This window comes from Dendropsophus ebraccatus, chromosome 15 (genome assembly GCF_027789765.1).
Source record: "Dendropsophus ebraccatus isolate aDenEbr1 chromosome 15, aDenEbr1.pat, whole genome shotgun sequence".
Lineage (NCBI taxonomy): Eukaryota > Metazoa > Chordata > Amphibia > Anura > Hylidae > Dendropsophus > Dendropsophus ebraccatus.
This window is the reverse complement of record NC_091468.1, coordinates 12,243,353-12,270,142: the sequence shown is the minus strand read 5'-3', so window position 1 is coordinate 12,270,142 and position 26,790 is coordinate 12,243,353. Positions and strand designations below refer to the sequence as shown.

Genomic DNA, 26,790 nt, shown 5'->3' with positions numbered 1-26,790 from the left:
TTGATACGGCGATATCCTAAAAGCGTGATTTATTAAAAACAATCCTTTCTGCCGACAACAAGGCTTGGCTTGGACTCATCCTCCTCTTCTGTCCCCATCTGAATTCCCCCTTTTTTTTTTTCTCCTTCTCCAAGTTCACTGTCCCACCTTGCTTCTGAAGTTGTCTCCTGATTGGTGTGCGCCCCCTCCCTTACGTCACTCAGAATGTGACGTCCAGTCTTCCTGTTTCCTCCAGCTGTGTCTTAAAGTAAATCTTGTTGTAGCGCGGAGCCTCAGCTGAGCTGTGCCTGCAGAACTAATACAATTACAGCCAGCCAAAGGAGAGAGCAGCACAAAAGATCTCTCCTCGCTCTCTCCCAGCTTCTCTACACTCAGCCTCCTGTTTGTTCTCTGTCAGATTTACACACACGCGCGCACACACACTCACACACACACACACACACACACATACGTACTCATACACTCTGTCCTTTAGTCATTCAGACACACACACACACACACACAAACATTCTCCCTCCCTTGTCAAATTGTACTATTCATCAGCAGATAGCCCAGGCTCCTTGCTTTTCACCGGCACCCAGGATCAGTTTCCTCGCTTTCACTGAGTAAGTATATAACCCTTCTGCCACTGGCTTATCCCAGAATAACTTCTGACCACTAGATCCTTAAGGATTTTACTCTCTTGAATAATTTCTCCGAATGGGAACTTTACAGAAATTGACTCATCAGGGGAGGTGACCGGAGTAAGTGAAATTCATGCCTTCTTTATTATCATTTAAGCTAACTAGCCTTGTTTTACGCTTTCTATGCCTTGTTCTTTTTCTCCTATAGATTTTATTTATGTACATATATTTAACATTTTTATAACGTGTATTTAAATTCTTATGTTTTCTATGTGCAAAAGTGGTCTTTTATAGTCCTTGCTGATTTGCTTGTTATTTGCATTGATGGAGACTAGACTTCCCTTTTTTTTCCCCTATTGTCCAAGTTAAAAGTTAATACGACTGAAGATCAGGCTGTGAGTTTTCTTTGTGACTGTTATAGATAGTAGGTGCAGTTTATTAAGTGATATGCGTATAAAAAAGGGTAAAATAATCCACTTGTCCATCCTTGTTATAGTCTACTTTATGAGTTGTTTGGTTGCGGGGATGATGTTGGGGGATGGCTGCTGATGATGATTCCCATGTCTGGGGAACCGATGGCCTGTGTTTCGGTGCAGCCCCGCACTTCATGTAGGGTAAGGAGCTGCTTTAAAGTTCTGGCTTGTTTTAGGGATGGATTTCACGTGTGTGGCATTGTCTAGGGATGCTGTAGCAGAACAGCATATGTTAGAAGCTGCTTTGGTCCGCTGTGGAGACGCTCTCCAGTCCCAGAGTGCACATGCTGCCTCTTCAATAGGGAACTGCTCAGTGCTGAATCTCCACTCATACTAGAGCTCTGTTCTTTTTGGAAGTTTAGCCTGCATGCACCCTGCTCCTCCACATTCACTTGTCATCTCCCATGTGTGTGCCCATGTGCGCCCCCTCTGTTCTCTTAATCCTACATATTGCATTATTTTCTACTTATTTTAGTTGTTTTCATAGCAAGGATGAAATTCACTTCAAGGCAGCTGATAACTAATTTGCTTTGAAAGATTTTTATTCTTTTTTTTTTTATTTATTTATTTTGCCTTTTTTAGCCCCCCTTCCTCTTCCCCTTTCCTCCTCCTTTCCCTCTTCTCTGTCTGGAAAGCTATTGTAAAACCATAACAAAACGCGCATGGGCAACACAAGACAGGTGCGCTGTGTCAAGAGAGACAGGTGCAACTTTTCGTTCAGCAGAATCTTACCAGGCAACTATTATTGTTGAGTGCTTTATGAATTTATGGTGAGGAGATAAGGAGAACTAAGGACTTCAGGGACTTTCAAATTAGAGCTGGTGAGATATTTTGTGTCAGTCTGTATTTGCATACTAAGCACCGAGGCTGCATTATTAATGGTCAGACTGATAGGAAGAAAATGTTATTTTCTATCAATTGCACCCTTCCAATGTGAAACCATATGTTCTGCCTTGGGATCTGCCATCAGGTGCAAAGTAGCTTTGTCGCTGAAAGTTTACCTTGACTGAAGGCGATTTTATGCATTTACGAGACGCTATGCCCTGTTAACGTGTCCATAAGAACCGTCTCTTTTGCTTTTTACACTTTGTTTACTTTCCCTTTTATATTGTATTTTAGATTATTATTGATGCTGTCATAGAAGCTACACCCAAAATGTGTGCGGTTCTGCTTGTGCCCAGGAATATATAATAGAGCATGTACTTTATTTTGTAGTCCTAGTTGACTGGTGTTTAGTGTTTTCATTATTTTTGTGCCTACTTTATATACCCATAAATATAACCATGTGTAGATGCTGCTGCCTGATGTGGATCAGCCACACATGGTGTCTCCGAGCCCCTGAATTCATTGATATTAAGGAGTAGCTTTGGCTCTTTTGTAACTTTACCCTGGAAAGGTTTGCTATATTGTATCCTTGGAATGGCAGCAGCTTATCTGTGTCAGTTCCACCTTTTAGTTCTGTGTCCTTTTGTACATTTAATACTTCTGCTTTTTATTAATCATCCATGGAGGAACTTTAGATATAAAGGTGTAAAATATCATGAAACAGAATAGGCACACACTTCATTTTATGGCAGCTCTATGTTCCAGATGACGCAAGATGTTCGAAGTTTGAGGGAAGTAGTCCTTTTCTGCCCTCGGTGACCTAATAAGATGTATTTTCCCGTGCCCTTCTGCCCACACATAGGAATGCCCGTCATAAGAAAGTGTGAGAACCTCTAATGTATTGTAAGATCCAGCAGCTATCCTGGCCTTACTACCTAAGTTATGGCGTAAACCTGCCTTACCATTAGGTTTACGGAAAGAGATACCGTATACATGATATATATGAGTTAATTTCTAACCTGAAATATGACATAATTATTTCCCAGTCTTGCTGAATATTCCTATAGCTGTCTTGTCCTATACTTTACCACTGAGTTCACCACAGTTGTGCTGTTATGCAGGAAAAAAAAAACTTTTATTTTCTATTTTTTTCATTTAAAAATCAAAAAATTATAAAAAAAAAAAAAACAACAATGTTAAGTTAAAGGCGCAAATTGTAAATGGGCATCTGTGTCCTATATGAGTTGACAAAATATTCAATAAAGAAGTATAAGAAAAAAAAATTATATATACTGTATTAACTATTTAAACTTGTATATAGAACAAATCCAGTGTGTAGTCTACATAATATTGCTCCAAAATTACCTGTTGAGTCTGATACATAACTATTCCACCTTATCAGACGCAAGCACACCACGTATACTGTAATAAAGTGCAAGAAAAAATGATTTTAACCCCTGTTAAATTTGCAAAACCAATTTCCATCGCACGACTTGTGCTGTCATAAAATTTGCTTAGAATACCAAAGTTTACAAATACTTTTCGGCAACTTTACAAATGGCACTTTCCAGCGGTTGAAAAGAGATGTATACGCTTTAAAAAAAAAATAAAAAATACTAAACAATTTGGCCATTTTTAAAAAAAAGAAAACATGCCATACATCAGTGTGAGTGTATTTTATTATTGTGTCGCTTGCATTATTACAACAGATAACTTTACATCCAATGATGTACATAATCCCAGAAGATATAATAAGCACTTTAAACACAACAATATTAATAGTAATAACGATTTAAAATATTTACAAAAAATTACAATCATTTACCCTAAACTATCAACAAACAAGGCAATAATTTATCATTTGGACCACCCGGATAAAGAATTTTGGCTTCTTACTTTAACAGGTTTCCTTAATAACAGATGTAACATATTTTAAGAGACACTGACAAATGACGAGTGGTTAAAAGGTACAATTTATCTCTGACTCGCAGCTGCAAAACCTGAACAAAACAAGCAGTTAAACCATCTCACCCATTTACACAGTTTTATTAATTATTGCTTTCATCTTTCTTTTCCAACCTAGGTTAGTCTTAGCAGATTGAATAGCATGGTCATATGCCAATGTTGCGTGTTACCACTGTATGAGCTATATAGTGTAGAGTTAAAAACGTAAATATATATATATATATATATATATATATATATATATATATATATATATGTATGCATAGTATATACACATAGTATATATGCATTACCAGTCCTGACCGGTCACATATCACGCAGTGTAACAGTTTGCACAATTTTTCAGGATACAATCACGGACAGCAAGTAAAGGTTACTTTGTGGTATATAAAGTTCATACACATATATACTGTACGCACTGCACACTGTATACCTTCTACAGATTTAACTTTAGGCCTTTCACCACAGTGAGAAGCCAAAACTCTTTTACTGAGATTTTTTTTTTTTTACTCTCTTTTGGCAACATTTTTGTCTTCAATGGTAATATCTAACTTTACCATTCATTGGTCCAGTTTGACATCCTGGCCCTGCTGGTACAGTATACAAACTGGGGCCACTGCAAATCCCGTTCAGTTGTTAAAAGCCCCTTTAATTCAACCTGTATTTGGAAGCAAATTTAGAATGTAGGCTCTCACTGACTACTGTCTTGATATTGATGGTTTTGTCATGCCTAAATTATGCTTATTTGCATGAATAGTCATCCTTTAAAACTAGCCACAGATGCAGTCCTAGGGAGCACGTAGATGTTTTTACAGGTGAACCGAAAGAGATGGGACCAATTCCAAAAAGTCTGCAGGCTGCCTTTGGCAATATACCCTATAATTGCTAAGATGTGCTCTGTTAAACAAATGCATAGTTTAATATTAGAGAAATGCGCCATGAAAAATTTGCTTAATTATTATTTTTTTTTTTACTAAACACAATTTTATCTCCAAGGAAAAAATGAGAAAGAGAACCTACAGCTAAGGATGTCTGCTAGCGCAACGTCACACGTTCACCACTCTCAAGTTACTATGTTGGGTCTTAGCACTACATGCTATCTTTCTTAAACTTTATTCCCAGGGAAACTATGACTCTTTGGAAGAAATCAGAGCATCTTCCTTTCTCACACTGTGTCCATTTAATTGTCCTGAATGTATTTTTCTAGGAATTATGCGGAATTCATCAAAATGATGGACAAAGATGATGTCACTTGGCATCTGTAGTACAATTATAGAATGAGAGAGGAATAGTCTTTCCCATAAACCTATGCACAAGGTCTAGAAGGCTATAAAGGGGGTTTTATATTAACAACAGGAAATATCCGCTAATGCTAATACGTAACTGTGAATGGGCGATGCTATCTTCGCAGTAATTCTTAACACTGCTTGCAAGTAGAGTAATCGTGTACCTGTTCTTTATTACACTGGGAGCTGAGAAAGAATACAATTTTGACAGTGTTTTGGGTACTTTGATGCCTTACTAAGTGTAGAAGTACGTGAGAACCTAAAAGTAATTTGTAATTTTATTGATTACACAAAAAGTTTACAGTGAGAAAAAAAAAAATTGCTTAGGCACCGGTATCTCGTACATGGCCCACATACTTTTTACGCAAATGAAATATCTAAATCCTTCCATACAGACACAATATCCTTAGTGCCCTGGCCATTGAAATGGGCCGTGCCTCTCTAGTTATTTCCATCTTACTAAAAGGCTTACATCTATTTCTCCATCTTCCTTTGTAATATCTAAATGTAATCAATTGGTTGTCCGTGGGCGGATTCTTCTAAACTACTATTTCTTTAGCAGATAAATGAGTATCCTTTTAAGCATTTGTGTACAAGAATCATATTACTGGTGCCTAAGCAGTTTTTATGTTGTGTATTTTTTTTCTCTAAATCTTAATCCATCTTAAACCAGTGAGGCAGAAATATTTAAAAATGTTTCATTTCAAGCAGAGTGCATAATAAATTGCAATAATTGTAATGTGCCATAAATCCCAAAGCCTATGCATTTTGCATTTTATTCAGGATTGAGGTCAGGAAATTTGGAGAAATTTAAAGAAAATGATTCATCAGTCCTTTTGTTCTGTTGGCCAGGGTCCCAGGATTCTCGAGCTGTGCCCAGCTGACAAGCTTTTGAAGATGGCACAATAACAGTCCAGTGATGCCTGACCATGACAGCGCAGCCCTCTTAAGCAGGCAGACCAAGAGAAGAAGAGTTGACATTGGAGTGAAAAGGACTGTAGGGACAGCATCTGCATTTTTTGCTAAAGCAAGAGCATCATTTTTCAGTGCCATGAATCCCCAAGGTGGAGACCAGGATGTTGAGTATTCAGTGGTGCAGCATGCAGATGGGGAAAAGTCGAATGTACTCCGCAAGCTGCTAAAGAGGGCGAACTCCTATGAAGATGCAATGATGCCTTTTCCAGGAGCAACCATCATTTCCCAGCTGTTGAAAAACAACATGAACAAAAATGGTGGCACAGAGCCCAGTTTCCAAGCCAGTGGGCTCTCCAGCACAGGCTCAGAGATACATCAGGAGGATGTGTGCAGCAACTCTTCAAGAGACAGCCCCCAAGAGTGTCTTTCCCCTTTTGGCAGGCCTTCTATGAGAGAGTTTGAAATAGATCGGTTGTGTGATGAACACCTGAGAGCAAAGCGTGCCCGGGTTGAAAATATAATCAGAGGTATGAGCCATTCCCCAAATGTGTCAATGAGGGGCAATGAAAATGACAGAGATGGAGCCCCTCGGTCCATAAGTCCCCGAGAAAGCTATAGAGAGAACAAGCGCAAGCAAAAATTGCCGCAGCAGCAGCAGCAAAGTTTCCAGCAGCTGGTTTCAGCTAGGAAAGAGCAGAAGCGAGAGGAGCGGAGACAGCTGAAACAGCAGCTGGAGGACATGCAGAAACAGCTGCGCCAGCTGCAGGAAAAGTTCTACCAGATCTATGATAGCACTGATTCTGAGAATAATGAAGATGGCAACCTTTCTGAAGACAGTATGCACTCTGAAATGATAGACGGGAGAGCCCGGGATTCTGTGGGCAGGTCCGACAATGAAATGTTTGACTTAGATCCTGGGCAGTTCATTGACCGTGCTCGAGCCCTTATCAGGGAGCATGACATGGCACCAGATAATCAACAAAAAAGAGAGGGACCTAAAGACAAAGATCATTTACATAGCATTTTCCACCCAGAAGGCAAACATCTGGCAGAAACACTAAAGCAAGAACTGAATACCGCCATGTCCCAAGTAGTGGACACGGTGGTAAAGGTCTTTTCTGCTAAACCCATACGTCAACTTCCTCAGGTCTTCCCACCCCTCCAGATTCCTCAGGCACGATTTGCAATCAATGGAGAAAACCATAACTTCCACACCACCAACCCACGTCTCCAGTGCTTTGGCGACGTCATCATTCCAAACCCCTTGGACACATTTGGTGGTGTTCCGATGCCTAGTTCCGCAGACCAAACAGAAGCGCTGCCCTTAGTTGTACGAAAAAATTCTAATGACCAGCCTCCCCCTGGACCTCCACCCGGTAGCCACCATCCACTACATCAGTCTCCTCTCTCAGCAGCTGCCAGCTTCTCATCCTCTTCTTTCCGTCACCCATTCCCTCTTCCTCTCATGGCATACCCATTTCAGAACCCACTGGGTGCCCCATCATCAGCCTTTCAAGCAAAAGACAGGTCATCCCCAGAATCCCTAGACTTGACTAGGGAAACCACCAGTTTGAGGACCAAGATGTCAACCCACCATATGAATCACCACCCATGCTCTCCAGCCCACCCACCAAGCTCCACGGAAGGGCTGTCGCTCTCTTTCATCAAGTCGGAGTGTGGAGACATGCAAGATATGTCTGACATTTCACCTTACTCTGGAAGTGCAATATCCTTTTTAAAGCGTTTTATAAGAAGGTTATAAAGATTTTGACTTGTTTTTTTTTTTTTTTTTTTCTTTTAATAGACCATTCGGTACATTTATATCCTTTTAGCATTGATCCTACAGCCATAGAGTATTGAAGCTCGCTTGAGTCTAACTTATTTAAAATATACAGTTTCTAATTTAATGTACATAAGAATGTATATGTAAATTTTTATGCATATGTTTTATAGAGAGAACAAAAAATTCTATTTTAAAGACTTAAAGGGACATCCAGGCATACCCTCCATCCAATCTGATATGGCATAGAGACACAACAACATACCGGGTTGTCAGGTTGCCATGGCAATAGTCTAACACCCAATGAGTATAATGCATGGGCCCCATTAATTGGAAAAGGGCCCAGGCACAATACTTGATGAGTGTCAAACAGTTACGTTGCCCAGAATGCAGTTGTGTCCCTCCATGCCCAATGTCAGAACAGACTGACAAGTATGCCTCGACAACCCAGACGTTAGATTGTGATAGGCAGACACTAGGCAGTATAGAAAGATTTGGGACCTATAGAATAAAACAGGAGTGTGTAAAAGGGAGACAATAATTATTATCGAGATAGTACAGGGTTTAGATACCAAACTGTAGGCTATACCAAGCCTTTAGGCTATGTTCCCACACAGTATTTTCACTCAGTATTTTTTCTCAGTATTTTTCAACCAAAATGAGTGAATTGAAAATACAAAAAGGCTATGTTCCCACACTGCTGAAATTTAGTGGATTGGCACCATTTAATGGTAAATAACGTCCGTTATTTTAAAACAACGGTTGTTTTTTTTAAATAATGGCCGTCATTTGCCATTAAATGGCGCCAATCCACTAAATTTCAACAGAGTGGGAACATAGCCTTTCTGTGTTTTTAATCCACTCCTGGTTTTGGTTGAAAAATACTGAGCAAAAATACTGTTCAAGAACATAGCCTTAATGTTTCCATAGACATAATGTATAGTAGCCATGTAATGTATAGCAAAATGTATAGCATGGAGACTATACACAGTGCATTATAAACATGAGTATTAGATAGACTTTTAGTCTAGGTGTATTTCCATAAAAACATCTGGGGGAGCTTATCATTTCTCGCACCAGCTCTGAGTTGCAAAATTCCAGAAAAAATTGTGCAAGAATTTTTTTTTTTTTTTTTAAATAAAAATGGCCAGATACCTGCACAATGTTTACTACTCTGTGCCAGTGCAGAGAATGATAACTTCCCCCATAGAATATATATGACTGACTAATTTGTAAAGTGAATGTGGAGTGTTGTTTTCTCCCCGTCTTCATTGTCTGCTTTCATAAGAGATAGGAACACGCCATCAGTCATTTGGGTTTCATTCTCTTTACATGCTTCACACCGTTTAATTGATATTTCACTATTATATTCTATACAATGGCAGAATTTTACTTTTTGTTCACAACCATAACGCTGGAGGTGAGATTCGTATCGGTCAGGAATTTCATGTCCTCATTTTTGATGATAACCTTACATACCTATGGTTGCGGCATGTCATTGAATAGAGCGAGGAGGAGGTTGTAGCGATTGTAAAGACCCAACTAGCAAAAGACGGCAATGAAGGTTCCATTATTATTTTCCTAGACTAATTTGTGCTTTTCCGTGGCAGATTGTTGGATAATCCAGCTTCATCAGAAATGCATTTTAGTATTACCTCTGTATATGGGAGTGTGAGTTAACTATATATGATGCTGATCTCAATTATCTGGTTTATAAGTCATATATAGCATCTCGTACAGCTGACATACCATACATCTGTCTTTAGGCTTCCTTTTTGTTTCCTTGGTCAATGGATAGACCCTTTGAGTAAGCCACAAGCTCAATGATACGGTATTATGGCCATCTTATTTGTACATTCTCTATTGATATTGGCAAATGAAGAAGCTGTAGGTATAAACTCTACACTTATCTTTGGTTTTGCACTGAAAACAAACTGCAGCAAATTTATAAAAAAAAAAAAAAAAAGTTATTAGAGTAAAAGAAATGAGATCAGGTGGTGTTGCTGGTTCCAGTACTGTATTAAAATCTTTCCATTACTTCTTATTGGGAACTGACCTGCTGCAAACCACAAGGCACCTGAGCGTGTGCATTGACCCCTTAGGGTTTTCATTGACTAAAGAGTTGCGTGAATGTCAGTGTCAGAAAGTCGTGTTTTCAGTCTTCAGTGTAGGACTGGTGTGAATTGGCAGCAGTAGTTTGTCTGTATTCAGGCATAGAGAATGATATGTGCACATTTGCAACAAACTAGGCCACAACCCCAAACTGGAACCTGTCAGAGATGGGGAAAATATGCAAAACATTTGGTGCATGTGCTAAAAACTGTCTGCGTCTCTGTGTGCACTTTTTGGGTTTATATATATGCATTAGATATAATCCCTTAATTTACTTTCTTTAGGCTGGATTCACACTGTGTTTTTGCAGTCCATTTAATGTACCAGTTTTTAAATGGTTACTTTTAAAGTCAACTAAAACGTGGTCAACCACGTTTTTGTGCACGCTAAAAAAAAAAAGTTTTGATCCTTTTTTTAAATAGAAGTCAATGGAAAAAACGGATCACACGCAATTACATCCGAATTTGCATCCGTTTTTAAAAAAATAAAATAAAACGTATACATTAAACAGACTGCAAACACGCAGTGTGAACCCAGACTTAGACATTACTCTTTGCCTCAAAGCTTAGGGCATGGATACCATGTCATGAGAATTGCATAGATGACAATTTTCTAATATTTAAAGGGGTATTCCAAGTTTTTATGCTAGCAATAGGAAGTATAAGTAAAGACTAAGCAGTGATGCACAGAAGGCTCACATTAGCACACTGCAAGATGGCAGCAGATTTTTTGCTGAATTTTTTACATTTGCATTGGTTTCTGCAAACCTCAGTCACATCAATGGGGCAGTGGCAGAAATGTCTGCAACAAATCTGCCCCCATACTGCCTTGTGTAAATGTGAATGTGCCCTAAGGCTGCAGATGTCACTAAATAAAGCTGAGCAAGCAGAAACCCCTCTCTGAATTTTGGGCCTGATCCAGGTATTTAGGGTTTGTTTCTTCCCACTCATCCCTATATGTATGCCAATGGCGTCTAGCATTTAATCAGCCCTCATAGACTTAATAATAAAGCAACCGTCTGACTGGTGGCTTCATGGCGACAGGGCATGTATTGTTGTTGCCGTTTTTTTCACAAATGTTTTCCACTTTCCCATCTTCATTGTGGCTATTCTCATGAACAAATTTGGAAATCTAAAGTATAGCATCCCGAGAGGATGATTTGCAGTTTATGATGCCAATAAGGCCCATGGAGAGACAATACACTGAAGATACCAGCGCCTCGGGGCTTGGATCCCACACTGAAGTTGCTCTGTGTTCTCTAGCTTCTATTTAGTCAGCGTCTCTGTCATCCATCCTCAATATTACATCTTATAAACCCCATAACAGAAGGAAGCGTAGAGCAGTTGTTCTCAGTAGGTAGGCTGGCGACGGTCGCGTGCCAGCCTCAAACAGCTTTCCTCAAAAAGGAGCATAAAATCCTACGCCGATATAGAGGAAGTATGAGTCAAGATGACTCTCATCGTCTTCGGAAGGTTAATTATTACAGAAGGAAAGCATGGCCTGTTTGTGTTCTCAGGTAGTGATTTGTTGCCACTATATAAAGTTCCCCGGTACACCCAGAAGTCTGCTGTGCAGGCTCAGTGCAGCTGCCTGCTATGCATGATTAACCTCTGTTGAGCTTTACATAGAACTCTTTTGTCCTTACGTACACAAAGCAAATTATTTTAGAAAGCCACCGAGCACAATTAAACACTAAATTCAGCAGTATAAGACTCCCGAACAGTGGCCCGCACAGCCGCCATTGTGCTCCCCATAGGCTTCCGGTTTGCACATCTCCATCAAGCTCGAATATTGATATTGATGTTTTATATATTTTTTTTTCTTGCACGGGAAGCCAATTTCTTTATGACTTAATTACTATTTGTCTTAGTTACTATAGTGATTAGTTATGATGCCGCCTGCGTTCACAATACCATACCAGTCAGGTGGCAATGAGAAATCCTTCTTGCATTTTTCAGCCATTGAGTTTGCCATTGAGCTGTTTAGTTTCTGAGAAGTGAGCTGTGTGAGGCCGTACGTACACAGCAGAGCCTGACGCCCTTTTGTTTTTAGGGAAGAAGAAAAAATCTCCCTTGAAAAAATTCTACAATGCTGTGTATACAATCCAACTAATAGGAGTAGGCCAAGGTACAGTAGGGCCTAATAGAAGGCTATAACTTAAAGGGGTTATTCAGGATTCAGGTGCAAAAACAGCACCACCCCTGTCCTCAGGTTGTGTGGGGTATTACAATTAAGCTCCATTCACATGCAAAACCCACAGCCAAACTGAGAACAATAGTGGTGTCGTTCCAGTAAGAAAGCAGCCATGTTATTCTAAGCCTGGATAACCCTTTCAATGTGCATGAGCCTTTAAATGGTTACTGTAGTTTCCAATAACTTTCCCCCATGTGATCTGTAACATATTTGTAAATCACTTAATGTATCAAAAAAGACTCCTTTCCTTAGAAAAACATAGCTAGAATCTTGGCTACTAGGTGTCTCACTCCCTTAAAATCACTGGCTGTTGTTAGGCTCAGTGCATCTCTAGCAACAGAGGGACTAAGGGGCCTATTCCACGGAGCGATAATCGTCCGGATTCAGCCGATTATCGCTCCATGGAATAGAGACAACGATCAGCTGATGATCGTTCCATCGGCTGATTGTTTATTTAGGTGCAAACCTAAAATCATTGGGCACCGACCGCACATTGCTACGTAGAATATCGGTGCGCGGCAGGCGACCGGCGATTTAAAAACATCATACTTTACCTATACAGGCTGCAGGGCTTCTCCTGCGCCCCTTCTTCCGGTCCCGCGCACAGCAGCAGCTTCGGAGCGGCCTGTCTTAGCTGACAGACCGCTCAGCCAATCACTGGCCAGGACCACCGCGCCCAGTGATTGGCTAAGCGGTCTGTCAGCTCAGACAGGCCGCTCCGAAGCTGCTGCTGTGTGCGGGACCGGGAGAAGTGGCGCAGGAGAAGCCCTGCAGCCTGGATAGGTAAAGTATGATGTTTAAACAAGGGCTGCAAGGACATCGGTGACAATGTCCCTGCAGCCCTTGCTAAACGATTAACGGGCCGTGGAATAGGCCCAGTAAATGAGCGCTGATCTAGCATATCGACACTCGTTTACATTTATGATCGGGCCCCCATTGGCCTGTGGAATAGGACCCTAAGACAAATGTCCGAAGGGTTAATCTAAAACTCTTTTGAAACGACAGGTCCACTTTAAGACAATGATCTCTGACCTGTGACTGTACAGGTTGGGGGAAATCGCCTTTAGATAATACAGAAGGTTGTAAAGAATCATGGATGTCAGAATAAGATGGGCAGAGTTACACACTGTGCTCTGCTACAACTTTAGATGAAGTCTTTTGGAGTATGCTATAAATTTGCTCTGACCCGCTTAGGGGAAGTAGTATATATCATTGTACCACAGCCATAGGCATCAATGCTCATTCACCTGCCGAAGAGCATAATGAATGCAGATCCCCGTCCCAGACCAGCTGCAGCAGGGAGCACGCTCTGTTATCATTGCTGTAACTTTTTAAACCCCCGGCTCCTAGATGATGTAATTATTAGTCGTGTCCGGATCACACTGAGCGCCGGAGGGTCTACCACTCAGCCAGGGCTCGCTGTACATTATCTTACCTCAACTCTGTCAGTGTATTATATGTAACATCAACCGCAGATCAGCATTGCCGGATCAATAAGAGACTGTTTTGTTAGTTTCTTAGGGTTTCCAATTAAATGTAATATTTATAAAAGTATTATAAACAGAAGTAAAGATCGATAGATCGGCGATAGACAGAAGATAGTTGATTGATAGATAGATAGATAGATAGATAGATAGATAGATAGATAGATAGATAGATAGGAGATAGATAGATAGATAGATAGATAGATAGATAGATAGGAGATAGGTAGATAGATAGATAGATAGATAGATAGATAGGAGATAGATAGATAGATAGATAGATAGATAGATAGATAGATAGATAGATAGATAGTTGATTGAGTTAGATAGATAGATAGATAGATAGATAGATAGATAGATAGATAGATAGATAGATAATAGACAGATAGATAGATAGATAGATAATAGATAGGAGATAGATAGATAGATAGTTGATTGATAGATAAATAAATAGGTAAAAGAGAGTTAGATAGATAGATAGATAGATAGGAAATAGATAGATAGATAGATAGATAGATAGATAGGAGATAGATAGATAGATAGGAGATAGATAGATAGATAGGAGATAGATAGATAGATAGATAGATAGATAGATAGATAGATAGATAGATAGGAGATAGATAGATAGATAGATAGATAGATAGATAGATAGATAGGAGATAGATAGATAGATAGGAGATAGATAGATAGGAGATAGATAGATAGATAGATAATTAGATAGATAGAAGATAGATAGATAGATAGATAGATAGATAGGAGATAGATAGATAGAAGGATAGATAGATAGATAGAAGATAGATAGATAGACAGACAGATAGATAGATAGATAGATAGATGATAGATAGATAGATAGATAGATAGATAGATAGATAGATAGATAGATAGGAGATAGATAGATATATAGATAGGCCATAGATAGATAGATATAAATAGATAGGTAAAAGAGAAGTTAGATAAGAGAAATATAGATTATAAATATGTATAGGTAAATAGAAGAGAGATTATAGATCTTTGATTCATCTGTAATAAAGAGTCTGAGTGCAATAGTCTGAACTCTTTTTCAGATAAGTTTGTCATTAGGTGCCAAAAATTGTGCGGTCATTATGCTTTATCTGCAGCTTTACATAGGACTGCATGCAGACTGCCAGTAACTTCTTCAAGCATTATTACAGTGTACAAAAGAATGACAAAGCCCGATCTGTATTTCCGTCCCATTTCTAGTGTGGGGTGTGATGTTTGTGTTACAGATGTCTGAACCAGATGCCCGGCCACAGCTGTCCTCCCCTACATTGGTAAGTCTTATTGCTGTTTTTCTGACTTTTTTTTTATTGTTGGTTATCGTGTATCGTCATACCCCTTAGAAAATACCCCTACAGTATTGGACTATGTTTCCACTTCAGGAACATATCAGGCAAATGCAGCTCTCTTGTTAAGACGGCCACTAATAATGATCATGATGGCCATCCATGCTACAAGACGGCCGTCTTCCCCGATGTGTTCCCAAAGTGGGATCCTAGCCGTGTACAGAAACCAGAGTAAGCTATGTTCTTATAACATCTTTTTAGTATGGGCCAGTGTTTTTGAAGTAATTGAAAGTCTTTATACATGACATCTGTTTTGTGTATGTGATTGTAGCATGTAATATTTAACAGTATATGGAGCCTAAAGGACTAAAGGATACTTGTTATAAAACACTTGCTGTCCCTTTAAAAAAAAAAAAAAAGCATGTGCCCTAAATCCTGCAGATGAGTGTGATCCATTATAGTGATATCAGAGGGAGAAGGGCACACACGTCACCGCATTGTGGGGGATAAGCTTGGCAGGAGGAATAGATAATGCAGACGAGTTTCTTGCTCGGAAAAATCAGTTCAAAATGACAAATAAAAAACAAGGGAAGTCTTCTAAAAATAAAGTCATGTATGTATAGTAATAAACATATGCTGCATGTGAGGATGGAATAGGATGGGAGGCAGTATGGGAATACACGTATCGTGGTACATATCTTATATAGTATTTATTAGCTGCATCCTTTCAGTTATCTGTGGGGAAAGAAATATGGTAAAGTTTGAGGCCGGGTTCACACTGCGGTTTTGCAGTCCGTTCAACGTATCCATTCTTAAAGGGTTACTTTTAATGTACAAAAAAAACATGGTCAACCACTTTTTTGTGTACGCTAAAAAAAAAGGCATCCAGTTTTTTGTTTTTTTTTCCCATATAATGGAAGTCAATAGAAAAATGGATCCGAATGGATTGCACACAGTTGCATCGCCTTTTTTTTTTTTCTTCCATAAAACCTGTACGTTAAATGGACTTCAAAAATTGCAAAATTTCAGCCTTCTACACATATCCTAAAACCGACTATTTATATAACTGCATGTGCCCCGACACAGTGATATGTGTATAGACCCGCTAATGTTTCTGTTCAATTACTTCACATAAAATACAGAGAAAAAAGTTCTGGCTTGTCCTCTCACTTGTCGTGTTTGTGGGGGTACGCGAAGCACTTGCAGCTCTGTAATAACAGCCATAGGAACTGCACTTGCAGTCTTACAGCCTCTGGCTATATTCCTGAAATGTAAAAAATAAGTGCAAACAATGGCCGTTATTACTGAACATGAACGTATTCTATGGGTATGTTCACACTGTGGAATAAGCAAAGTATTTCAAGCGGAATCCACGTTTAATGTTACACGTATTCCACTTGAAATTCCACCTGTAAAATATGTGAAGAAAAGTGTCCTATTGCATTTAAAGGGATTTCCTCTCTGTTGTTCACATGGCGGAATTTACATGCAGAATGTTCTGCCACAGATCCACTGTCAACACTTTGGGCAGATTACCCTAGAGAAATCCCATAGAAGACATGGGGGCTTTGACTTTCCACTTTCTGCTGAAGAAAAGGAAATTTCAAGCAGAAAACTTTCCTCTTCAATTCCTCGCCTATTTCTCAGTGTGAACATACCCTATGTGCACAAGGATACCTGATCTCAGACCGCTTTCACATGAGCATTCTGAATCCATATTACGTACAGGGGTCCCGGCCTGACCCCGTTTCTGATGACCCAAACTGACAGATGTCATCAGAAATGGGATCAGACCAGGGCTCACAAATGTGCATGTAATACACCAGTACTCATGTACTCCAGTACTACTTTCCTGCGTACTCTGGATCTGTTGGCGATCCGATGATCTACTAGTTATTCCTTATCTTATGGATATGGCATAACTTTCTGAAATGGGAATACCCTTTAAGTCTAAGTGCCAGAGTAATATGCAGCAAAGTTTTAACAAACTTTAACTCTGTGGCTGTCTGTGCGACACACACTAAACTGTACACCAACTTCAAGCCGGACTAGATTTAGATTTCTACTATAATTCTAGCTAATTTCAGCAGCCCTGCAGTTCCCATCAAAGCCACTGGTAGCAGCAGAGGGGCCATACCGCCCTTCACTGCTGCCAGTCAATATATAAATTGAAAAACTGTTTATTTTTACATTTTCTTTTATAAAGTTTTATTACAGAGTTATCTACTTTTAGGAAAGAAATGTAAGAAATAAATTATTCACCAGAAAAACCCTTTAAGGGACTTAATATTCTAGGTTTGCATTCACCTCCAAATGGGGAACTCAAGACCTCTTAGTCAACATGGGAAAATGAATAGCTGTTAGTTTGTATAATGGAGTTGTACAATGACAATTAACAAGCAGAGATCAACAGATGATTCTTAAGGTGTTAAAGGGGTTATCCAGCAAAAATCTTTTCTTTTCAAATCAACTGATATCAGAAAGTTATATAGATTTGTAATTTACTTCTATTAAAAAATCTCAGGCCTTCCCATACTTATCAGCTGCTGTATGTCATGCAGGATGTGGTGTATACTTTCCAGTCTGACACACTGCTCTCTGCTGACATCTCTGGCCGAGACAGGAACTCTGTCATGGTTTTCTATGAACCCCCATAGAAAACCTCTCCTGCTCTGGACAGTTCCTGTCCCGGGCCAGAGATGTCAACAGAGAGCACTTGAGAAAATTCTTGTGAGAAATTGTCTATATACTGCAGATGTTTTAGATTTTTCTAATTACCTGTGGTGCGGATTTAGAAAATGTTCCTGTTTTACTTCTGTTCACACATAGTATTTCGGTCAGTATTTTTTCAACCAAAACCAATAGTGAGTTGAAAACACATTGAGGCTATGTTCACACAACGTCTTTTTTTGTCCGCATGCTTTTTTGGGGGGGCCAAGGGTGTCGTCTGGCGCCAAAGTGTGGCCATCTAGTGCAAATAACCAAAGTCATTTGCATAAAGCGGCCATGTTTTGGCACCAAAATTATGTCCGTCAAAAAAGACGGCTGCGAAATGGCCAAGAAAAGACATTGCATGTACATAGCCAAACTGTGCAGATCTTTCCATAACATTTTTTTGCTATCAGTGCCACTCCTGATTAAGGCTATGTTCCCACTTCGGAAACATATCAGGGAAGGCGGCCGTTTCATAACATAGACGGCCACCAATAATGATCATTATTGGAGCCTGTCTATTAAACAAGACGGCCATGTTTGCCTGATATGTTGCCAAAGTGGGAACATAGCCTCTGGCTACAAACTCTGACCAAAATAATGACAGAAATACAGTACTTACCACACAAAGTAAAATAGTATGAAAATACTAGACCGTAAGGCAAAGTTCACACTGTGTAAAAATGAAATACATGAAATTCATTTGCAAATTGACGGCTGTTATTATGAAAGTAGGCCGCCATTTTTACATGGTGTGAACCTAGCCTTTATTTGGCGGAAATATGCTGATGTTTCCAATATAATAATGTGCTCCATTGAAGTCTATAGAGAATTGCCTATCAGTTCACATGCAGAATAGAAAAACAGCCGTAATTGAGCGCAGGATTAAAAAATAATAAATATGCTCAATTTTTACGACCAGTGTTTTGTTAAAAAAAAAAACACAATGTTTTACTCTGACGCATTAAAAACTTTTAAAATAAAGCCGTATTTTTAAGAGGTCTGACGGCCGTAGCAGAACAGATGGCCGTAATTTAAAACCAACTGTACATGTTATTGAACAAAACCACTTCAGGCTATGTTCACACCGTTTCTGCCCGTAATTTTATGCCTCAAAATGACAGCTGTCCAAAAAAACACACAAAAAAAACTAATGTTGTGTGAATATAGCCTTAAATTATAGAGTGGGTTTTTTTGGTAAATTTAATACTGCCAAAATAACAGTGTGTGAACATTGCCTAATCACAGATCAGCTTCAGTGGAAATGCTGCAGATCCAACCATTGCAGATCTGCATTTGGAATTTTCAGCTGCGAATATTGCTGCAGATTTACTTACAGAATTTCTATTATGTTCACACATTCTGTAGAGATGTCTGTAGCCGCTGACCCGTAGTCCTATGGACGGCTGCGTTCACACGTCCACAGTCCACTGACCCACTCATTAGTCCAGGGATGGGGAAATTTGGCTCTCCAGCTGTTGCAAAACTACAATTCCCTGGACAGCCAAAGGACACATGCCTGGACAGCCAAAGCTTTAAAGGGGTACTCCTGCGGGGGGGGGGGCACTTTTTTTGCTGGAATCGGGGAGGAGGTGGCTGAGGGAAAAGACGTCCACTCACCTCCCCGGTTCCAGCGACGGGTCCCACATCGCTGTGCTCTGGTCCCCGGTTCCCGGCCGCTTCCTGGTGTCTGACACAGGCCCGAGACGATACAGGCGGGATCTGAGCGGACTTTAAACGGATTACGCCGCTGTCACTGACTGGCTGAGCGGACCTGAGACGCCACGTCACGGGCTCGCGTCAGACACCAGGAAGCGGCCTGGCACCAGAGCGCCGCGATACGGGACCCGCCGCTGGAACCAGGGAGGTGAGTGGACGTCTTTTCTCTCAGCCACCTCCTCCCCGGTCCCAGCAAAAAAGTGTCCCCCCGCTGGAGTACCCCTTTAAAGCTTTGGCTGTCCAGGCATGTGTCCTTTGGCTGTCCAGGGAATTGTAGTTTTGCAACAGCTGGAGAGCCAAAGGTTCCCCATTAGACAATAGTAATCCGTACTAGGACCTGCCCACTATTGTTGTGGCATGGATCGCGGCCACGCAACATATACGGATATGTGATTGGGGCATTTCAATTACTGGGTCAGAAGTACGGAACATGTGAAAGAGGCCTAAGGCCGTTTTCACACAACGATTTTTAACAGCCATTATTGGATACACAAAATAACGGTCATTGTTTAACCTACTTTGGCGGCCGTTATTACAATTATAACATTATAACATACATAAGTTTAGATTCGCGGTGGCCGCATTTAACACCCTTTTGGGTATGGCTATTTTTAAAGTTCCATTCAATTTCATATGAATAAGGAAGGTGAAAAAAAATAACGTCCGTTGTTTGTTAAGTAATGGCCCGTGAATTAATAAACTAATGGCCATTGTTTTCATAGACTTCAATGCAAATCATTGAAGACCGAAAACAACAGGCGTAATTTTAAGGGGCAACTCCAGCAAAAAAAAAATTATTTCAAATCAACTGGTGTCAGAAAGTGCCAGAGATTTGTAATTTACTTCTAATAAAAAATCTCTTTATTAAAAAATTTAAGTACTATCTTCCAGTGCTTATCAGCTGCTGTATGTCCTTTCATCTATGTCTATGTCTACGACATACAGCAGCTGATAAGTACTGGAGGACTGGAGATGTTTGAATAGAAGTAAATTACAAATCTATATACCTTTCACTGACACCAGTTGATTGAAAATTTTTACTTTAAATAAAAATAGTGGCCATTAAATAAGCAAAAAAGACTGTGTGTGAACATGGCCTAAAGCTGTAACTATACAAAGCTGGGTGTAATCATTGAACATTGCATATTGAGGACTGTCTGCAGATCGCCTCGCCTTGTGTGAGCGGGACTTTAGGAAGTGAGCGCTATTTACATGAAACCTTCTGTTTTGTTCGAGGAGAATCTGTCTAACACCTGATACAAATGGGTGTTGTAGATGAGCGGCACAGCACTGTGTGGCAGGAGCCTTGCCAATCCTCTGACAGCTTTCTTATCTGAATGGGAGATGTGTTTTCACCTGTGCAGATGTCCCTTCTACATCACACTACTTCAGTTGTGCTTCAGTTTGGTAAATGCAAATGTCTAGGATTCGGCAGGAGCTGCTTTTCTTAAGATGCAAAAAAGATGCGTGACAAGGAAATCAGTGAGAGGAGGGCCACCGCTGGCTGCTGGATCTTTTTGCATTTGAATAAAACTTAATATTTGATTAAACATATTCATTTGCAAAGATATCCAGCGCATTCATAACTGGGGGCGGCGGTACAGGTGCAGATTAACAAACCCTAATGTGGGCACAAAGGACAGAACACACAATGTCATTAGTACAAACAATGTACAAACAGACGTGTGGCTGACATCTGAAGGCTCCCTTTAACCCCTTCACATGTGGAAGCTGGATTGCGGTGAAGATGCAAGGCTTCAGATTTTTTTTATTTTTTTTTATTTTGTTGATTTGTGATATCTAGCCGGTAACAGCTTCCCAAATCATTAGCATGTAGATTACATTAAAGGGCTATTCTGGTGAATTAAAATATATTTATTTATTTTTAGTATTTTATACTTTAACTTTATTAATTGAAATGTAAATTAAGTATCTATCTATCTATCTATCTATCTATATATGTAAAAATGTTCTGCAGCACACCAGCATACGTGTGAAAGGTGATTTATTCCAAAAAATACAAAGGAGTAGAAAAGATGCGACGTTTCGACCTCCTCACGAGATCATTATCAAGCATGCTTGATAATGATCTCGTGAGGAGGTCGAAACGTCGCATCTTTTGTACTCCTTTGTATTTTTTGGAATAAATCACCTTTCACACGTATGCTGGTGTGCTGCAGAACATTTTTACATACTTTTGGGGATCCCCGAGCCAGGGGACTGACTCTGTACAGCACCTGCTCCATGAACCTTTGGATGTGCGGCTTCTTCCTGTATCTATCTATCTATCTATCTATCTATCTATCTATCTATCTATATATATATTTATATATAAATATATATATATATATATATATATATATATATATATATATATATATCATGGTTTCACTCCTGCCACCAGTGGCTGTGTCAGGAACTGCAGGGCTGCTCAAACCCTGGTCTCAGCACAGTTACATATCACTAGTGCTTCTGCATCAATACTGAATTGAATTCATGTTAGCGTTAGAATAGACACCAGGTGAGGTGCATTTTTTATTGAATTTGGACAATCCCGGTGATATTTCACAAAGTATTCCCCTGTCATCTGTCAGCTGTCATCTAAAACTGGCAGTAAATGTTCCATTTCCCTGCAGCGCCACCACAGGAGAAATTAAGCATTACACAATGTTCAATTTAGTGAGTTGTCTTTGTAATGCAGGAGAGGACAAGTAGTCAAGGGATAGAGATATCCATGTGGATCTACCCTAAGGATAAGTTCCATGGCAGGTTTGAGGTGTATTCTACAACGTATCCATCTCTGAAGTTATAGTTTGGATTCCAGGCGTAGATATGGCAGCAAATGTGCACCGATCAGCGCCATTGGGTATTTTACATGTCAAATCAATGGAAATTGTGAGCATTCTCTTATTGTAAACCCACTGTATAGGGAGGAAGTCAGTACAGGATCAATATATTCAGTATATGTTGCAGGTTTTCTTTCTGATCTTCAGAGGCTGTGAAAAACAGAAATCAAGCAGTTTAGTATTTAGAGCATCAGATTCTTTATCTGATGCTTATATGAAGAATCCTGTTCAATTTTAGCAGCCAGATAGATCCACTGTACTAAGCCTAACCTTGGGGCAGTCCATTGCATAGGCCTTAAAGGGGTTGTCCAACGAAAATCTTTTTCTTTCAAATCAACTGGGGTCAGAAAGTTATATAGATTTGTAATTTACTTTTATTAAAAAAATCTTAAGTCTTCCTATACTTACCAGCTGCTGTATGTCCTGCAGGAAATGTTGTTTTATTTTCAGTCTGACACAGTGCTCTCTGCTGACATCTCTGGCCGAGACAGGATCTCTGTCTCGGTTTTCTATGAATCCCCATAGAAAACCTCTCCTGCTCTGGACAGTTCCTGTCTCGGGGCATTCCGGTTACAAACAGATAGCACCTTCAAAGTAGACTGGTAAACACCGCTAGACAAGCTTGAACATGCACCCTGCTTCTCCATGCATAGCCTTTGGCACTTATCACTGGACCCCCATAGATCTAGAAAATCACTCTAGCTAGGAAAGCACCTATAGATGCAATGCAAGTTTATAGTCTATACAACTCCATGTTTTCTTGGGTTACAGAATTCATCAATAATCGCATTGTCAGATTTTGTCGTTCAGCTCCCAACATTCAGGTTAATCTCTGCATACATGTGCGGCCAACGCAGCCATCGGGTATGTGAGGCCAGCCTGGCACATCAGGGTCCCCACCCTGCCCAGAGAGGGCATATATAATAACAGCAGCTAATATTTACAGTCACGTATCACATCCTCCAGCCTTAATGTATTCCCAGATAAAGGAGAAGCATCTGTCTCTTCTCTGCCGGCGGTGTCCTCTCCGGCCACACACGCCCAGCGTCTTCCATGCACCTTTGTGTTGCTGTTGTTTAGTTAAGGCTATATTGTACTTAGTAAACACACAACACAAGACTCAGGTTGTTTGAACACTGCCTTAGGTTCAGCTGCAGTACACCGTTTCTCTGATCTTTTATGTTCCTGAGCAGATGTCTTTCATTAATTTATGGATTTATCATCTTTTGCTTTTTTTTTTTTTTACACCTGGCAGCTGGCTCAAGTTTCAGCAGTTATTGTCTATTTTGCATTGCACATAGAATTGAATATCATCTGTCTTCACAAAGCTAAGGCTACGAGAATCGAGGCAGGCTGCGTGAACTTCTGGGCTGGAGATTGTTTGAACATCTCGCACACTTACCTCCCCCCCCCCCCAACTCCTTAATATTTATTTGTGCTCGTTTTCTTTCCCGGCCTTGAATGGGGCTTAGCTCGTGTTCGGTACAGCTGTATGTTTACTGAATCTATTCCATCATGACTCATTGTGCGTGTGTAAGTATCCTGGAAACAGCCAGAGCTTTCTTGGAAGAACAGTTGGGTTTTCAGTGCAGTCACTTAAAAGGGAAGCTCACCAATTGGTCACTTATACAATATTTACTAAACAGCGCCTTGCGCCGTAAGAAGGCGTCGCGCTAGATTCTATTGGCAACCCTGTTAGAAAAACACCAAAAGTGCTCGAAAGGAAGGAAACATAACACTGCATAGAACAAGCTTAGAAAACAGCGCCAGGCCTGTAGGCAGAAGAACAATATTTTATTCTGCACTGAGGAAGTTTTCAAGGACGTCCATCAATATATCACATTATGTATTGGGTATATTTGTGAACCTTTAAGGGGTTTCCAGGCTTAGAAAAACATGGCTACTTTCTAGAAAGAACAGCGCCACCCCTGTTTTTAGGTTGTATGTGGTATCACTATTTAGCTCCATTCACTTCAGTGGGACTGAGCTGTAATGCCACACCCCACCGGAGGACAGGAGGGGTGCTGTTTATGTAGGAGAGTGGACATTATTTTCTAAGCCTGTTTAACCCCTTTAAAACTACAGTATAGGATCTACTGATTATGTGGACCAGTTCTTACTTCTTTCTCAGTTCTTTATCAAGAAGCAAAATGCGGTGTCTGTATATGGTCACATACTTTTAATCTTTTGAGTGTTGCTGTGGATAGATCGATAGATAGATAGATAGATAGATAGATAGATAGATAGATAGATAGATAGGAGATAGAAGATAGATAGATAGATAGATAGATAGATAGATAATAGATAGATAGATAGGAGATAGAAGATAGATAGATAGATAGATAGATAGATAGATAGATAGATAGATAGATAGATAGATAGATAGATAGATAGATAGATAGATAGATAGATAGATAGACATGGCCATAGTTGCCAGGGTAGCCTTGGATTGAAACCTATGTCAGATCATCCATAGATCCAGTGCTGGAAGTAGCTCAGCCTGTAGGACACTGAGTGTAATAGATCCAAGTTGTTGCATTGTGTTCCTATGTAAACTGGCTCAGGATCACTAGATATATATGAACATGTTCTAAAAATGGATATTTTGGGGAAGTTATAGGTGATAGATTGGAGATTAGTAGATATGTAGAAATAATAGAAGAACAGACAGATATTGTTAGTTCTCATGTTTACTTGAATACAATGAATTAGGGCATTGTCTCCAGGAGGCACATTACACACTATAGACCACATTGTACACAATTACCTCTCCCCCAGTCTCTGTAATAACACCAGGGTTCATAAAGCACAAGGAAACAATACAGAACGACTTAAGATTTTGATATAACGTTCTCTGGCGTTTCAGATGTTAACACAATAGTTTTCTCATCTCATTTCTCAGTGCATTGAAACATGCAAACACCAAGATGTAATTCATCCAGAAGTTTTGACTTTCCTGAAAGTCTTATCTCCGAGCAGTAGGTGACAGCTTGCTGCAGTTATTTCATTTATGCATTTTGACAGATGGCACTGGAGAGTATAATGCACTTTTAGACTTCTCTATCAGTCTAATGGAGGTAACTGAAGGTTCTCTCAATTCTTCTCTTGGCACAAGAAGTATGTCAGCGAAATTACCTTCCTTTGTAATGATTAAACCTCGGAGGCGAAGCAGCAAAAAGTTTATTTTAGGAGCTGTGCGTATAGATATATATATACTGTAGACAGGCAAATAGCTCTCATATACAGAGATAGGTTGACAAATATAAACTAGATACAGTATATACTATATATATATATATATATATATATATATATATATATATATATATATATATATAAAAAGATGTAGAGATAGATAGAAGATAGATGGATGGATAGATAGATAGATAGATAGATAGATAGATAGGAGATAGATAGATAGATAGATAGATAGATAGGAGATAGATGAGAGATAGATAGATAGATAGATAGATAGATAGATAGATAGATAGATAGGAGATAGATAGATAGATAGATAGATAGATAGATAGATAGGAGATAGATAGATAGATAGATAGATAGATAGGTAGGAGATAGATGAGAGATAGATAGATAGATAGATAGATAGATAGATAGATAGATAGATAGATAGATAGGAGATAGATGAGAGATAGATAGATAGATAGATAGATAGATAGATAGATAGATAGATAGGAGATAGATAGATAGATAGGAGATAGATAGATAGATAGATAGATGATAGATAGGAGATAGATAGATAGATAGATAGATAGATAATAGATAGATAGGAGATAGATAGATAGATAATAGATAGATAGATAGATAATAGATAGATAGATAGATAGATAGATAGGAGATAGATGAGAGATAGATAGATAGCATATAGATAGAAGATAGATAGATAGATAGATAGATAGATAGATAGATAGATAGATAGATAGGAGATAGATAGATAGATAGATAGATAGATAGATAGATAGATAGATAGGAGATAGATAGATAGATAGATTGATAGATAGTAGATGAAGTAGGTAGACCTGAACATCAACATAGCAGAGCTGCTTTTGACTTTTTACACTAATTTGATAAACTTTGTTCAAATAGTATTTGAGCCCCACATTTGCCATGTATATCTATAGGGTTTTCTTCACTTGACAGAGGCCAAAATAATGTCCTTAAGTCCTGGGCTGGTATACATCAATTTACCTTCTTCCACTTTAAAGAATTGTATAGCAGACTGAGATGTTCTTTAAGAGAGCTTTAAGTATGAAAACACGTACCATGCAGTATACATTTACCTTTAGCACAGGGAGTCAAAGGCAGTGTATAGTTGGAAGTAGAGTATATATCAGGCAGGTGTGAACAGAGCTGTTTTTTATGTACTGATAATGTTCTTTCACTATTTTTTGCTCATATAAATGATCAGTTTGTAAGTGCAGCGCGTCAGTTTCCCATACTAAGTAATGGATGGATTTTATTGCAGTATTCTAAACTGCAATGCAACCTGATTGTGAGTTTTAACGATAGGCTATGTTCACACACAGTATTCCCGTCAG

General features: G+C 39.4%; 1 protein-coding gene across 1 annotated transcript in view; it reads left to right on the top strand.

Annotated features, from left to right (window-relative positions):
* Positions 1–259: 259 nt before the first annotated feature.
* The window catches only part of PROX1 (prospero homeobox 1), an 80,380-nt gene continuing 53,849 nt past the window's right edge, over positions 260–26,790 (top strand). The window contains exons 1-2 of the mRNA XM_069954738.1: positions 260–605; positions 6,025–7,808. Coding sequence (XP_069810839.1) covers positions 6,092–7,808 — 1,717 coding nt within the window. The 5' untranslated portion in view covers positions 260–605; positions 6,025–6,091. The remainder of the gene's footprint in view (positions 606–6,024; positions 7,809–26,790) is intronic.